At 38.3% G+C, this 16,735-nt stretch overlaps 1 protein-coding gene across 1 annotated transcript in view; it reads right to left on the reverse strand.

Annotated features, from left to right (window-relative positions):
- The window catches only part of exoc2 (exocyst complex component 2), a 35,969-nt gene that overhangs the window by 644 nt on the left and 18,590 nt on the right, over positions 1 to 16,735 (reverse strand). Inside the window, exons 8-26 of the mRNA XM_033964774.2 lie at positions 15,389 to 15,534; positions 15,071 to 15,152; positions 14,887 to 14,989; positions 13,094 to 13,212; positions 9,899 to 10,012; positions 9,129 to 9,253; positions 8,966 to 9,034; positions 8,720 to 8,877; positions 7,873 to 7,994; positions 7,440 to 7,501; positions 7,258 to 7,338; positions 7,114 to 7,173; positions 6,968 to 7,029; positions 6,829 to 6,898; positions 3,238 to 3,354; positions 2,688 to 2,829; positions 1,230 to 1,285; positions 1,019 to 1,141; positions 597 to 658 (exon numbers count right to left, since the gene is read on the reverse strand). Coding sequence (XP_033820665.1) covers positions 597 to 658; positions 1,019 to 1,141; positions 1,230 to 1,285; positions 2,688 to 2,829; positions 3,238 to 3,354; positions 6,829 to 6,898; positions 6,968 to 7,029; positions 7,114 to 7,173; positions 7,258 to 7,338; positions 7,440 to 7,501; positions 7,873 to 7,994; positions 8,720 to 8,877; positions 8,966 to 9,034; positions 9,129 to 9,253; positions 9,899 to 10,012; positions 13,094 to 13,212; positions 14,887 to 14,989; positions 15,071 to 15,152; positions 15,389 to 15,534 — 1,873 coding nt within the window. The remainder of the gene's footprint in view (positions 1 to 596; positions 659 to 1,018; positions 1,142 to 1,229; positions 1,286 to 2,687; positions 2,830 to 3,237; positions 3,355 to 6,828; positions 6,899 to 6,967; positions 7,030 to 7,113; positions 7,174 to 7,257; positions 7,339 to 7,439; positions 7,502 to 7,872; positions 7,995 to 8,719; positions 8,878 to 8,965; positions 9,035 to 9,128; positions 9,254 to 9,898; positions 10,013 to 13,093; positions 13,213 to 14,886; positions 14,990 to 15,070; positions 15,153 to 15,388; positions 15,535 to 16,735) is intronic.

Consider the following 16,735-nt stretch of genomic DNA (forward strand, 5'->3'; position numbering starts at 1 on the left):
TACTAGAAGGCTTCCAGTATGACTTCCTGTATGTTAAAGGAGCACTGTGTAACTTTCTTTGTGCAGTCAGCCACCCCTTTATCGCCATGCAGATGTTATTTCTTTGCCTGGAACAGTATGGCATTTTATCTATCACCAGGAGACGCCATTAGAACAAGTTACAGGTAAAAATGCAGGTTTAAAAGGTTTTTTTTTTTTTAAACAATAAAAATTACATAAATGGATGTAAGTTTAATGCCATACTGAAGGTATGAAGGTACATAAAGAAGGTTTAATTACACATTTGTCTGTAATATAGTAGTAATAAAACAGAGCATAAAACTACATAAAAATCAACAAAAACAATAAAAATATAGTACTAAGATTCACTGGCAGGTCAATACGCACACACATTCACTTCCATCCACGCTGCAGAGCATGCATAACACACAACCATATAACTTTCACTTCCTTTCCAAAACCCAAGCAGAACAAAAGGAAGGGATCGTAGTCAGGGATGTGTGTTAAGATTTATGACCATGACACTCAAAACCATTAACCACTCAGCACTCGGGTTCCTGTCCAGGACACTGGGTCAGTTTATGTGGGACACTTACATGCTTTTTGAGTTTAGGTACGGAGCAATAGCATCTTTCAGTGCACAGATTTCAAGACGAGCCTGTGAATATAAAAAAAAAATATGGAAAATTACAGTTTTTTGTCAGCTAACATGCAGGGTAATGAGGTTTGATAATACGGCAGTTGGTATGTGAAAAGCAGTTGGTTGGATCCTGTATGGTGCCAGCTAATAATGGGAAGAGGCGTTATTAATCAGAACTCAAAACTGATAGAATACTGATACTGCACTCTGCTAATGCATGTTTCCATTGAAGTTTATATTTGTTTGCACTAGAAACTAGACCCAAAATGGGAGCAGGCGGAGTTTTTGTCAGGTTTGGTATGAACTAATAAAAAGCTGTATAGAAAAATGCTGTGTTTAGTCATAGTAAGACTCAAGACTCATTTAAAAGGGTTGTACCTGCAGGGCTCCATGTTTGCTGAAGGATGACACACACTGCATAAGGCGGCACATCTCATCTGCAACTGACTCCACTATTTTAGACAAAACCCTTGGAACCAGATCTTTGGAAACTGTGAACACCTGAATGAGGAAATGTCATAAAAATAAGACAACAGAACACAAACCATATATTCATTTGCACCCATGTATTTAGTGTGGTTTGTATTACCTCTGCATGAACAGCAATGATGTTAACCAAGGCTTCTTTCAAGTAGTTCCTCACACCTGAGGTTAGGAATAGTTTAAAATGTCAACAAAAAGAGGATCCTGAAAATTGTGTTATAAGAAAAACAAGAAACAAGGAGGATAAAAATATATTTCTAATGTTTTACTTGTTCTGCTTTGCGTAAGCAAAGGAACCTCAAAGGGTGGACTGAGTAAAGTTATCATATCCTAATTATGGTTTGAACTCCAAAATGTTCCTCTTTCATTTGTACTAAAACACACAAACTCTCACTTAAGAACAACAAAGCATCTAACATTTTATAAAAGTACAGAATGGATAATCTGGGGACCCCAGTGAGACCCTCGTGCAGATGCGACTCAAAACCCACAGGTAAAGTTTTGCAGACACCCACAGCCCTACTCTAAAGGCCAGGATATTATCATCAAGCGGCAAACAAAACATCCTAAGAGGCTTACGGTAAGTTAAACGGGCGAAGATAAAAGGTGAACTTTACAATGCAACCCACAAAACCAAATAGGACTTTGTTTACACACTGTATTGTTAACCTGAAACAATGTACTTTGTGTTCCTTATTGTATTGATACAGATTTTTTAAAATGATACCTAGATGCCAATCAACTAGTTCAGATGAGTATCTAGTTTCAGTACAAGTATTCATACTGAAAAAAAGATTAGGATCATTCCTGAATAGTCCTAGAAATTTCTGAGTCTATATCAGAACTAGTTTAAAACCACATGTGTATTGTGTTATTATTGTGGTAGTGAGTATCAAGCCTTGTTTGTGCTTGTGAGTATCAAGCCTTTTGCTTAGTTTGAAATGTTTTAATTGTGACAACGCAAGTATTGATACAGTATTGTTACATAATAAGAATTAAAAATGTCATTTTTCATTGCTTAAAGCAGACCTATTGTGCTTGTGTCTGCTATATAGTTATGACCTACAACACCCGTGGATTATGTTATAATTTGCACATTTTAAACCACAATATTCATATAAAATGATTCTGCTGAGTTCCGTGTTAGAAAACAGAGGTTCCCAATTGGAGCTGATGTCGGCGTAAACACCATCACAACAAAGAGCCGTGAAGTTATCAGCATCTCCTATGGATAGCTGCACATCATATTAGTAAGCAGATTTTTTCAGCAGCAGATTTGTAGCAAAATGACTACGCGACGCTGACAAATCCTACACATATATATAACACGTATTAAGAAAAGAAAATTGAAGAACGAAGCAAGTACGTCACAGTGTACTTGTGGCGGTGAACACGGGAGTTAATCAGCAAAATGGCTTGAAAATAAGCGATTAAAGATTACTCAAGCACACATGAATCACTCCAAATACAACTATGGGTGAGTAAACGGTGAGGGGAAAAAACTATAACATGGTTAAAAGCTCTAAAAAGTCAATTTTGCAGAATAGGTCGGCTTTAATGTTACCTGTTGGTGCTTGACAATCCCTCCAGTCAAAGTAACCCGCATAAATGCCAGGCTCGAGGGCTCCGGCAATCGGGTCAGCCCGTCTCTCAATGTATGCGTCAAAGAGCTTTCTGTCCAACTCCCTCACTGCTTCCACACTCACCTGGATTAAAAATGTATATATATATATATATATTTATTAGAATTAAAACACAGAAATAAATAGATTTGATGATTCAATTCAAATTCAGACATGCAAAATAAAAACAGTTAATAACACGACCAGGGACTCTACTTCTTCCTGACACTGTTTGCTTTGTGATTCAAGCATTACTCATTGTGTGCAGTTGTTTGTGTGTGTTGTGTGTGAGTTGAGTTGTCTATAGGGTGACCTTTAAGACTGGAGAGAAATCTAGTCATGTTTCTTGTAGAGATAGTGATGGGGATTTAACTTCTTGTATATTCTCTTTCATAATGACAACGGTTACTCATCAGTAATACTACAAGCAGACAATCTTAACACAATACTGCCCTACACATTTACATAAACCAAGTGTCATTCACTACTGACTCGAGTGATTTTTTCAGTCCCTGTGAAGCCGTGTTTCTCAAAGTGATCTGCGAGATTCAAGAAGGTGTGTCTCTCCAGATATTGGCAGTTGCTGAGAATGATGAGAAGACGCTGCTCCTACAAGAAAAGCACAAGTGATGAACGTTGATGAATGCCAAAATGTTAAGAAGAATACAGAGGTTTATTGCTACATCTAATAATGACAAAAAGTACTAAGTTTAAAAGTGCTTTATTATGCAAAAAATTGACTCTTGTGAGCTTTCAGTAATGTTAGAATACCTGGAACATACCTGGAATTGTTTTGTTTCATTCACATATGTTTGAGTTATCATTTAATATTAGTCAGTCTACATCTCCAAAGCTCAAAATGCTCTTTTCCACCTTGTGATGTCATGTAATGGTAGGTTTCAAGTTAACATTTACCTTTTAGATTTAGTTCAGTAGAGATTGGCAATTCCAGGGCTGAAATCATCGAAATGATTCTAGTGAAGGTGTGTGGAGTTTAAAAACACAGTGGAGCACTTACTGTATTACCACATGACATCACAAGGTGGAACAGAGTGTTTACTGTTTGAGAAAAGAGCAAAGTCTAAATGTGCAGGGTTTGTGTGTTAAACATGTGTGAAAGAGACAAAACAACTCCAGGTATTTTTGTGATCAGGAAACATCTTTATAACAGATCAGAAAATAGCGTAATATGGGCTCTTTAATAGATTATTTTCAGCTGACCCGACACAGCAACATCATGTGACCACTCTGAGGAAGACCTCTAGTGAGCAGTCGAAACTGTCAGGTTTGAAAACAAACTAAACCTAAGTGCATCTAAGTGCAATGAGTTTGCATTGTTCTTTAATGACAAGGTTCAGAGCATTAAAAATGCCATCAATTCCACGACGCAAATAACAACCCAGCACCCACCTAGAGACTTAGGGCTGACAAAACTGTCCAAGAGATTGTCACCAGTCTGAGTTCATCTACATGCTGCCTCGATGTGTTACCCACTAAATTTCTAAAGTCTGTGCTCAACAGTTTGCTGTCACCACTCACTCACATTGTTAATATGTCACTTCAATCTGGAACATTCCCAAGAGCTTTGAAAACTGCGGTTATCAAGCCTCTCCTAAAGAAGAGCAGTCTTGATGCCACAATGTTGAACAATTACTGACCAATCTCTAATCTGCCGTTTCTAGGCAAAGTCCTTGAAAACGTTGTTTACCAACAGTTTATTAATTTTCTCCAAATTAACAACTCCTTTGATGTCTTCCAGTCAGGTTTTAGACCCCACCACAGCACTGAGACTGCTCTTATCAAGGTGACAAATGACATCTGCCTGAACACTGATGCAGGCAAAGTCTCAGTCTTGATCCTGTTAGATCTGAGTGCTGCCTTTGACACTGTGGATCATGGGATCCTCTTACAGAGACTAGGGGACTGGGTGGGCATCTCTGGTACGGCACTAAACTGGTTCAAGTCCTATCTAGAAAACAGGGAGTACTTTGTTGAAATTGGAAAGTGTGTCTCGGATAAGGTGTCCCTGATCTGTGGAGTGCCCCAGGGGTCAATCCTGGGACCCCTGTTGTTCAATCTCTACATGCTGCCGTTAGGCCAGTTAATACGCAGCAATAATGTGTCTTACCACAACTATGCAGATGACACTCAGATCTATGTCTCACTAGCAGCAGGTGAATATGGACCAGTGGATTCACTCTGCCACTGCATCCAACAGATCAGTGTGTGGATGCAAAACATCTTTCTTCTGCTAAACTCAGACAAGACTGAAGTCATCATCTTTGGCCCACAGAAATATAGAGAAAGTGTCAGCAGTCACCTCCAGTCTCTTCCTCTAAAACCTTCAAATCAGACTAGAAATCTAGGAGTAATAATGGACTTTACTTAACTTTAACAGCCACATCAAATCAGTAACATCTGCAGCTTTTTACCACCTAAAAAACATTGCAAAAATCAAAGGTATACTGTCAAAACCAGACTTAGACTGAGACTTATGCATGCATTTTTCTCCAGTAGGTTAGACTATTGTAATGGCCTGCTCACTGGCCTCTCCAAACGTGCATTAAGACAACTGCAGTACATCCAGAACTCTGCTGCTCGGGTCCTGACTAGAACCAGGAAGTATGAGCACATAAGTCCTGTGCTCAGGTCTCTGCACTGGCTTCCTGTAGCTCAAAGAATAGACTTTAAAGCAGCTCTGCTTGTGTATAAGTCTCTCCATGGCCTAGGTCCAAAGTACATCTCCGACATGTTAGTGCCATATGAACCATCTCGCAATTTGAGGACTTCAGGGACCAGCCTCCTGCTGGTGCCCAGAGGTCAGGACTAAACATGGGGAATCAGCATTTCAGTTTTATGCAGCTAAAACCTGGAACAGTCTTCCTGAAGATGTGAGACAGGCCTCTACTTTGACAATGTTTAAATCCAGGCTCAAAACAGTTCTGTTCAGCTGTGCATACGAATGAAAGGGTTTTATTCTGCACTCTTCTGTTTTAATGTTAATTTTATGATGATTATTTGTGATTATTTATGTTTTTATTTGTGTGATTTTAATGTCCTTCTTATTCTGTAAAGCACTTTGAATTACTTTGTGTATGAATTGTGCTATACAAATAAACTTGCCTTGCCTTGCCTAAACCAATTCAAATAAATGAACGGAAGACCAGATCAACCTCACTGGACTAAAAAGTACTAAGTATAAGTATCTGAGAGATCCTCTTACTTCCACAAGCTTTTGGAGCTGCATTAACTTAGCTGGTGGAGACTCTGGCCCAGTACCCAAAAGCTGAGAGTTGTCGGTTTGATCTCTGCTAGGATTTTTTAAAGATTTTCTTGTATAACTGGGCGAGACACTTTGCCCACCATAACTGTGGTTAAGGGGTTGGGTTGTGAAATCAAGCCAAGTCAAAACATTAGTAAAAGTAGCACTAGTTAACGGCAGATACAAAAGGTGACCATTTTTGAATTTTGAAATTAAGAATGGATGTGGTGTTCTTTGTACGGACATGGGTTGGAGAAACAGTCAGACAGTGCTGAGAAGTAGATCTGATGCCTGAGAAGATGAGTAATGAGCCAATTTGTCAGTCAAGCTTTCATTAGTCTGTCCAAGGGCAACTGTGGCTACAGAAATACCTTATACCAATTGCTAAGTGAACAAATCCGATTGTGAAGTGATATTTTATTTGTAATTATTTCATATACTGTTGGTGAAACCTAATAAATATGCTATAAACTCTAGCCAGGAGATGTCAGTTCTGGCTAGAGCCCTTGTGGCACACATTTTGGGTTTTGTCTGGGGAAATCCCTTATATGCACCTTGCTCCATTTCCCTTTACCAGAAGCAACATACGCACACCCTGGTCTTCCTCCTCCTCGAAGCTCAAACCTCCTCAACAACATCCGAACAGCTTACAGGAAACTAGGACATCTCTGTTTCTTGTCCATCCAGGAAACAGACTGATAAAAGATTGTGGTTTACACGAGTAGAACCCACGCATTGGTGACAATGACAGAGATCGTCAGAGGCACTTCAGCTGTATTTACAAGAGCACTGACAGGAAATAATACAACAGTTCTACTTACAGCTGTGTGGCTGAAGTCCTCATGAATGGCACTGAAGCGGTCTGGAGACGACAGGTCTACAGCAATGTTGCTATAAAACACAAATATGTGTTTTAGGGGTTTTTACACGAACATATGCAGGGCGTTAAAATGTACTTACCGAGTTGCACTGATTTCTGCATCTGTTTTAGTGCTCAAATGATCCAAGCAACTGATAAAGACCTGAGAAGAAAAGCATTACAGATTTCTTTTAGTTGAAAAATATTGTTAAGACATAAAGGGAAGTGAGTGTAATGATAATATTACCCTCATAATTTTCACACTGAGCTCTGCAGCCTGGTCCTGAACCTGGTCTACTTGCAACACCTGCAGAGCATTTAGAATAGAAATGTTTTGACCCCCAGACCACACTGCAAAATTAGCAATTAATTTCGTGTCAAGGATGCTTACATTAATCTCTCCTGGTTTGATTTCCAGTGGCTCTTTAAGAGACTGCAACATCTGGACCATACACTGTTCAAACTGTGAGGGCTGCAGGAAAAATAAATATACGGTAAATACAATCTGTGGACTCAAGTATTGTCTTGAATTCACCAAATTGCATTGGTCTGGTACAGAGGAAAAATAAATACCAGGCTGGTGATCCCCTCATTATCAACAACCCAGTCTTCCTTCTCTGCCAGTCGCTTTATGTCTGCATGACAAGCATAAAATGACCACAAGTTAAATATTACAGAAATTAAATAGATTAATTTCAATGCAATGCTATTATACCTGAGAGAATTACTGTTTAGTGACGTAAATTTGGTTGAAACAAAAGATTGTGAAAAACCACAAATTGACAGAAGAGGAAAAGTTCAGAGAAAACAAACTGTTCATCTGAGAATAACCAGACAAGCAGAAGATATGTTTTGTTCAAAATCTATTTCTGAAACTGAATATAAACCAAGACCCATCATTCAGCCATGTTTAAAAGTTGTAGTTAATTATGTGGATTGCATACACTAATGTTTGGGTGAAATATAATAATGTTAATAGTCCATTACCACGAGTAGCAGATCTAACCTTCAGTAGTGTGGAGCAGAGTCACAACCAGGCACTGCACTCTCAGGTCCACCAGCAGATCCTGGATCACTTGGAGCAGATCGTTTGGTATCTCCAGAGCTGAGAGAGCTTCATGACAACCCCTGTCCAATCACAAACACAGAGCTGTTATTACTATGACAGGCACAAAATTAAGTTTCTGTTTCTTTTATTTTTAATGATTTTATTTATTGGAGAAGTGGCAATTACAGTTCACAAGTTATCAAAACATTGGTACATAGTTTTTGTTTTTTCCCCCCAAACCAACATACCAGTCATTTTATTTCAGTCTACAGCTCCTCTAGTTTTGTATTTGTAAAAAAAACAACCAAGAAATAAAACAAAATAACATTAAAAGAACAATTGAGTATCTTAAGAAAGAAAGGTGTCACAACAACTTCTCTTTTAGGTTTGAGTGTTAATGAAGTTTGTCCATGGCTTCCAGCTTTTCTCCATGTTCCAGTCTTATTGCAAAAGTGAAGTCTTTCTTTTAGAGAAGACTAAGGTGGCCCCTGTAATTAATGCTACTCTTTACCGTCTTTGGTGTAATACATTATATTCTTGGTCGTTGTATTTTATCAGATCTGACTTTATTCTGATCAGTTAAGGCAACAGATGACATTTTACTCAAAAAGTGGTATTCAACAAAGTGAAAAAAATAAAAAATAAAAACAAAATAAAATCTTGCAATTGAGTCAGACTAATATTGTAATCTTTCAAACATGGGTATAAAGTGACATTCCTGCAGTGTGTAATTTTATACTTCTTTGTCTGATACTTCAACATCAACTGGCTAAAGATATTTGTTCTCGATATCACCCCCTTTTACCTGACAGTATGTATAATCTGCGTCATCCACTGTCCCGTCAGGTCTGCCTTGTTCTCCCAGCCTCCATAAAGACTCTGCTCGTGGGGTGGAAGTGTGCCATTGAGCAAGGCACCTCGGATAAGCTTCACCAGTCGATTGGTCACCTCTTCTATCATTTTCTGCACATATAACGTACGTAAGTAAGGCTCTGAGTGGTCAAATTTTGTTACGTTTAGAGATATTTAAAAATGAAACAAAGTTGAGAACCCTGAAGTCGTTTTGTCTTTGCCTGGCATTTTTCTTGGATTTTTCAACTTGTCCAGATTTTTCCCCAGTCTAGAAACAAATAGACAATTTTATATTACATACCAAACAGAAATTACAGTCTCATGATGTGAACATGTTGTGCATTAATGAAAAAAAAGATTACCTCACTGAACAGACTTCCATTGACATATGAGATCCAAAGCTTCCAGAAATTTGGCAGTTGACCAATTACGACATCGGACAACTTCTCCACAAACTGCACCTGCTGAGGTGATTCATACCTCCAGGCTGCAAACACAAAGAAAGTATATAATGACATAAACAAGCATATATATTTTCTTTTTTTTTCTTTTCTTTTTTTTTATCTGTATCGTTATTTATACAGGTAAACCCAATGAGAGTCCCCAAGTATATAAGTCGATATGAAACATTAAAAACTATGCGGTTGTGTATAAAAGTTTGTAACCAGATTATTAAATTTTAACCTGACTTTTTCTAGTAGTTTAAATGCCCTTGACACTACCCTACGTAAAGGCGGCTTTGAGAAATAAAAATGAGACTAAAAAAAGATATTACCCATACATATTAAAAAGTGATAAGTGAGAACCAAACGTAAGCAACTGCCAGGGACAGAAGAGAACCATGTAGAAACAACAGTTCTGAGTCTCACATGGTTCAACATCAGAGTGAGAGAAGGAACAAGGTGGGCGGGGCATTTCAAACTAAAACATGTTTCACACTTGATAATAACTACTCTTCGACTACACAAGTTTATTAAGAATGATTCAGGCTTAGTAACTACTGACTTCCGAACTACCCTAATCTAACCCTTTAATTCTCCTCCTACTGGAGGTGTTGTTAGACAGACATAAACAAAGTGATCCATGGTTTGGTGTGGGGGATAGGAAGTTGTAAGGTCAAAGTGTGGCTTACTGCTGGGTCGGGGTGTTCGCAGACTGCCTCCTCTCTTCAGAGACGAGGTATGGCCCAGGCGGCTCAGAGCAGATGAGCGGGTATCCCCCTCCAGCTCCAGCGCTCCGACACCCACTGACACATAATGAAAGAACAAGAGAGGGGCAAGCGGAGAGAAATTAATTTTGAGGGGAAAAAGAAACACATACTTGAGGTATCAAATAATCAAATAAGCCATTTTCATAAATCCACATTCCACTGTAAGCTCAGCGAGCTTGGACACCAAACAATCGTCTGTCGCCCTCTCGGACTCTCTTTATTTGTGTTCTGATCCATTTCTGCCCTGGCCCTCTGCTCACAGAATGTCCCGTTGTTTTCAGTGTGAGGAAACAGCCCACAGCTTTGTAACCACTGGGGTGAAGTGGGTTTACAAGGCACACTTGCACCTTCATATACCATCAGATGCCACTAGATGGCAACAGAGACCTGAGAGATCAGGGAAAGTGAAGGGAATTCTACCACACACAGAAGATGTGATACAAAACCTTTTGCCCACATCTATGATTTTGGACCGTCACAAATCTTAATGGTGAAAGTTAAATGAAAGTGAAACAACAGTTTTCTACAACTAAAATGAAAATGAAACTTTAAGCAGGTTTGTGCATAGCTGCAAACGCCTACAAGTACAACGTCTAAATGAACAGCGATGGATGGCCACACTTTCGAAACATGTGCCTGATACACTCTGAAACTCTGAAGTAGTGAGTCATGGTCGGAATGTGGTGTGAGAGCTAGGATTGAGAAATCCCCAAACTAAACAGCAAAGTTGGCTATGCAACAATTCAGTCGTCCAGACTCAAAAATGTAAGGAAATTCTTAATTGAGTTGGATTATGTAGTAAACATGCAAAGGGCTCTCATGTTCCACTCATGGCCCCATATGGAGCAGTGCAGAGCTGGTCTGGAGTCTCTTTGCAAAGAGATGAGAGCCGCTGTTGATCCAGGTGTGGGCTGAACCCCAGGGTCTGCACACAGCACTGATGATGGGTGGTATTGTCTATACGTGCTTAGTGTTTAAAGGGCATTTTATGATGAAGAATTTACACTGCATTATAAATTAACATGATTACGTAAGTTTTCCCTTGTTCCCCAAAGGATCGTCTATGAATACATTTTAAACACACTTAAGTTTTCTGACATTTGTGCCACAGATCCCCGCTCAAACAGTACAAAGCCTTCACTTACATTGCCTTTATCTGCCCTGATCTGCATGCTCACTTAGCTGTGATAAACACACTCCGCAAAGAGGTGTTCTGGTTCTGCCCAAAATCACAACCGCATGTTTCCCAAAGGAACGGATGGACTCTGGTCCCTCTAATTGTTCACTGACAAATCTATTTTCCAACGCGCAAAATTTCATCCTAATTGTATTGACATTGGCGGATGAAGCAGTGTTCGGGAAATAAGAGAACTGCAGTTTATAATTGACTCGAACCGGCTCCGACTGCAGCACACTGCGAGTGTTTAGACATACGGAAGCAACTTACTCTGCTACGATTCTTCACAAGGAAATGTCAGTGTCCCAAAAGATGGATGGATCTATTTCACATTTTGGGCAATTTGCTAAGTAATTAAATGAATCATAACTATACTAGAACGACCTTTGCTTCGTACGAGTCTTTAAACATAATTTCTTTCATTTGCAGGACAAAAAGACAATCTATCACCTAAGACTGATTCTTGCCACGTGGGATGTTGACACTGGGATAAAGAGGTTATTATTTAAATGAGAAACGCAAAGACTAGATTGCAATGAAAGCGCTGAAAATATGAGAAGAAAGGTTAAAGCTGAACTGTAAAAATGACAACACCAGGTCTGTATATCAGAAGCACTGGTTTCTACATGAACTAAGACAAGAAATAGATCATGATACCACCAATAAAAAATCTGTTTCTCTTCTCATTATTTCATCTTGTGTGTAGGCCTGTCACTATATCACTATATCGATTTATCGTTCAGTATATGAAAGCTCGAACAGTATATTTTGGGGCTCAATATTTTTCATGTGTATAATTTCTTTGTAAAAGTGGTGAGAACTGGGGTATTTTTGTTGTAATGCAAAAAGTTTTGAGGTGTAAAAAGGTGAATAGGTCACTTTTTATGGCTAATTATTGGGTCAATCTGCTGTGTATTTGTTACCTTTTGAATGAACCAGCCTATTTTAAAATGGTTTACTGGGATTATCCTGCATTATTTTTATTGTGTCAGTGGCATAAAGTAGTTTCAATATCTTTTACAGCAGTATATGTAGTAATACAAAATGTGTTATTGCAACAGGCCTAATTGTGCATTCCGTGTCATTCTTGGTCCTGGTTTTGGTCCTTGTTTGAGCCCAGTTAAAAGTTTATGTAGATTTGGTTTGGTCTTGTTATAGTTCTGGTTTAGTGCTGTTCTAGTCCAGGTTTAGCTGGAGGTATAGTCCCTGTTTAGTCCCATTTTGACATAGTGTTTGTGAAAGTGTGAACACAAGACTGTACAACTTATCTAGAGCAATATTTCCACAACTACAAAATGCTACTTCAGGCTAAGACGTTGCAGTTTTGTTAAATAGTGCAATGACTCAAAATGGGGCCATCCCTGACATGATAAGTAAGACGATATTTAACCGTGGAGTCATGCAAACCAACCCCCAGACCCCTGAAGCCAGAGCCCCGGAAACCATTGTTACCCTTAGCATTAGACATGTTTATGTTCCAGCTGAACTATGTAAGGCAGCCACCCACCAACAATGTATTTGTGTGGGTGCCTTTGTACGATATGTGCCTTACGTGTGTGTGTCAAAGGCTGAGAGGACAGTTTAACATCCACATTTTTCTGCTGGCTGATTTAACAGAGGAACAGTTTAATTGGGGTTAATTATTCCAATCCATCTGTGAAGTCAAATGCAAGTGTGCACAGTAACAAGTCCGGCTCTGAAACTTCGAAACCGAAAAGCCGATGTTCTTTCTCTTTCATCTTATTCGAATGTTAGCAGAAAAATAAACAGAAAACTTGAGCAGAGTAGCAAAGGGAGGTCGTCAACAGTGATGAGGGCAAAGCTACAGTCATTCACAACAAATCTACAGTACAGGGCCACTGATTGAAAATTGTAATAGTAGTTGTTTCACTTCCGGTGTAATGTAAATCAATACATGTGTGAACTTTTGAATGTGTTACCTCGTTGACCACTGATGAACTCGTCTCTGCAGTTCTGCATCAGCTGCAGGATCCACTTGTGCTGAGCGTAGATGCACTGCCATGCTGGGTCGCCGGGAGCATGGAGGTCAGACAAGTATCTACAAAAAAACATTAAAATTATACATATTGTTTGCAAAATTGGGACAAATTATAAAGAATGTGGAAATTTTGTACAAACATCTATAGATTTAACAAAAATCTATAGTTTAAACATTACAGCAACTTGGCATTCATGTTTTGATTTACACCCTCTATGGAATAAAAGTACATATAAAAACAGCTTGTAATTGCGTGACAATCCTTTAAACATTAACGTCAATGGAAAATATTCTATTTTTATTACATACAAATAAATGTTGGGCCGTATCCAATAGTCATCATCTCCAGGAAGATTTTTTTTTTTTCCAAAACACTATTAAAAATGAACATGACAAATGATACAATGCTAGAAAGAATATGGTAAAGTGGGTGCTGATTCTCCCTGCATTTCTCTGTGGAAGTCACTAATTTCTGACTAAATGACTACAATCAAACTTGGACATTATAATTCTCAGCTTTTTATTGACAAATGAAAGAAGCTACTGGAAGAATTAGGAATCGAGTGTCAAACAGACTCAAACGCACAGCCGCTTTTGGCGACCAGAAATGTTTCTGGACCTCATTTTGTCAAATATCAGTGACTTTCAGACTAACAAGTATTGTTTTGTTTGGTTTGTATTGTATATATAAAAAGTTGTAAATAAATAATAATAAAAACAATGGTGTCCAGAAAGTAAAAAAGAAACTACAGGTCTATTCATTCATTCTATTCATTAATAGGTTGACTAAAAACAGACCATGTGGTTCAGTTGATGGACTAAAGCATGACACTGGCAAAAGATCCCGAAAATGATCTTGTGCAAAAGTAAACAGCATTTTCATAATTGAAGAGGTAGATTACACTGCCCAGTCACTCCAAAAACTCCAGTTAACCCACTCCATGCTTTCTCATCTTTGCTGTTGTGCCAGTAAAAACAATACATCAATTTATAAAAAGTTTGGTCAACTATGACACCATCAACCGATTAATCGACCAAACCACTTCAAGCCTACTAATGATTAATGATTTTCTCCACACAAAAGCAAACAGTCCCAGCATAGCAGCCGTGTTATATTTTTTTCCGAGTAGAATATTTTTAGCAGAGTTTATCCTTTATTCTGGCTTATTCCTGCCTTCATTATATTCCTGTTACAAGAGTGTTTCTCATGAGGTGGCATCCATCAAACATTAGCTCAAACAGACACACCCACTCTCCCACCATCCCGAGCCGAGTAAACAGGCCAGAGCCAGGCCTAATGCAGCGGGATGAAAGATGTCGCTGTGTGGTTTCGAGCTGCTCTCTGTGATCCTGACAGCTCCATCTTAACAATAATAAATTATAGCAAACCACAAGTATGAGCAGATAAATGAACCCGTTTAAAAGTCAGGCCAGAGAGAAAATCGAAACGCAACAAATGTGTGAATTAACGACGATGACGACTAAGATATTATCGAGGTGCCTAAATTGTTTTTGGTACCGCTCAACTATAAACTGAGAATTTGGTCATGAAAGAAACACTGAATGATATTTCTGGAAAGTTCAAAACCCCTAGTCGAATCAGATTGCATCAGAACACGCTTAAATAATTATTATTGGGACAAAACAAATTTCAAACTTGATTTCTATACCAAGGAAAAGTCTAAATGTTAATAATTGACCATTTAGATTTTTCTAAACATGAATCGTACTTACCTGATATATCTTTTCTGATCATGTAGTGTTGACGGAGTCTGAAGCAGCTTCTCCAACAAAAGGGTTCTTAGAGCAGTAATTCTCATCTCAACCTCTGAATACACTGCAAAATGAAACAAAAATAAGTGATTGTAAAGTAAAAAAGGTATAGTAATGGTAATGAGGTTTTGAATGAACTTCATACCTTTCTTGAAAACAGGAACCTCAGTGTTGCCAAAAAGAGATTTGGCTTTCTCATAGTCGTTTATTACCACATCATAGTCACCCTGAGAGGAAAATTACATGTAAATTCCACAGAGGGAATCTCAGTTCTTTTAACAGACAAAAGTTATATGTTATATAATGTTTTATGTTGAACTTTTGTCTGCTAATACTCTTTATATTTTAACTTCAATAACCCAATATATCATAATTTTCACTATTAAAAATATGTTTGTATATTTGGAGTTGGGATGTTTTATTCATAAATAGTGTTAAAAGACATTTCTACTTTGTGTTATACCTTCTGAATATTTCGCTCAATGTTGAGTGGTAAATTGAACAGAAACTTGAAGCGTTGAAGGACGTTGAGAGCATTGCGTGTAGAGTCTGCCTTGTCTTTACGCCCCAAAACCTCTTGGAAAAGTGTGTCTGCAGTATCACTCGCTCCTATAAAAAAGAAACAGATTTAGAGGTGAAGAAGTGGTAAAATGGTGCAGACTGGGTTACTGAAAAAATAAATGTTGATGCCACATAGTCGACTTAACTTTGGTCTGGCATGTTCCCTGCACTACAGATTTAACCAACACAAAAACAGAGGAGCTTCCCATGAGAGAGTGACAACTTGGTCAGAGCCTGCTAGGGGGAGCCTTTGAGCAGACAAACGGCTTCGTGGGTGGTCGGAGGTGCCATCAAAAAGACATAACTTAACGTGAAGTTGTTTTAATCAGACAAAAGCCACAATATAAGAATCAAAACGGGTTGGATTTCACAGGACGTCTGAACTACTGTCACAAAGTTAACATTTTGGTGTAAGTATTTCATGATTGAGAGACTGGGCCAGTATGTTTGACACACAGGGTTGGGGGCATGGTGGCCACCAGGGCTCGCGTCTGGGGCTGTGGGGATGAAAGGTACGTCCGGCTGGGAGGTTTATTTACTCTGGAGTCCAGGGAACAGACCTGGTTAGCAGCGCTCTATTAGGAGTCGCATTATCAAACATGAGATGCATCTGCTTAAAGGCCTACTGAATGTCTAAGAGTTAAGTGTAAGACAGTAAAAGACAGTATTTTACAGGACTTTAACATGTTATTAAATATAATAAAGAGAATTAGTTTCAGTGGTACATTTCACAGTAATCATTATATAGAAATACACACAAAGGTAATATTTCAAGTGGTATTTTTCTTTGCTGTTGATTACAATGGTAAGTGAAAAAAGTATTATACAGATGATGATTTACATAAGTAAGTGAAGTATTTATTTTTGTGTGTAGTATCCTATGGCCTATACTGAATAAATGTGTGTATATATGAAATCATCTCTGTTACTATATGGTGACGTTTATGTAAGTTTATTGTCTGAATGTGACCAAAGTAAACTGTAGAAACTCATTTCTGACGTTTAAGAAGCCAGAGGCAAGAAGCTGAATATGTTTTAACCATTTCTACAATAACTCAGCATAGGTACTAAAAATTCAAAAATTATAGTTATATCATTTTTTTTTCATTTAATTTCATGTCTCTTTATTTATACAGGCAGAGTCCAACGAGAGTAACAGACTCGTTCTCATGAGCGCCAGAACAATACAAACAAACTGCATAGGTCCATTTAAAACATTCAAAACAGGAGCAGGTGTGATTATAAATGT

Source organism: Periophthalmus magnuspinnatus, chromosome 4, assembly GCF_009829125.3.
Source record: "Periophthalmus magnuspinnatus isolate fPerMag1 chromosome 4, fPerMag1.2.pri, whole genome shotgun sequence".
NCBI classification, from domain to species: domain Eukaryota; kingdom Metazoa; phylum Chordata; class Actinopteri; order Gobiiformes; family Gobiidae; genus Periophthalmus; species Periophthalmus magnuspinnatus.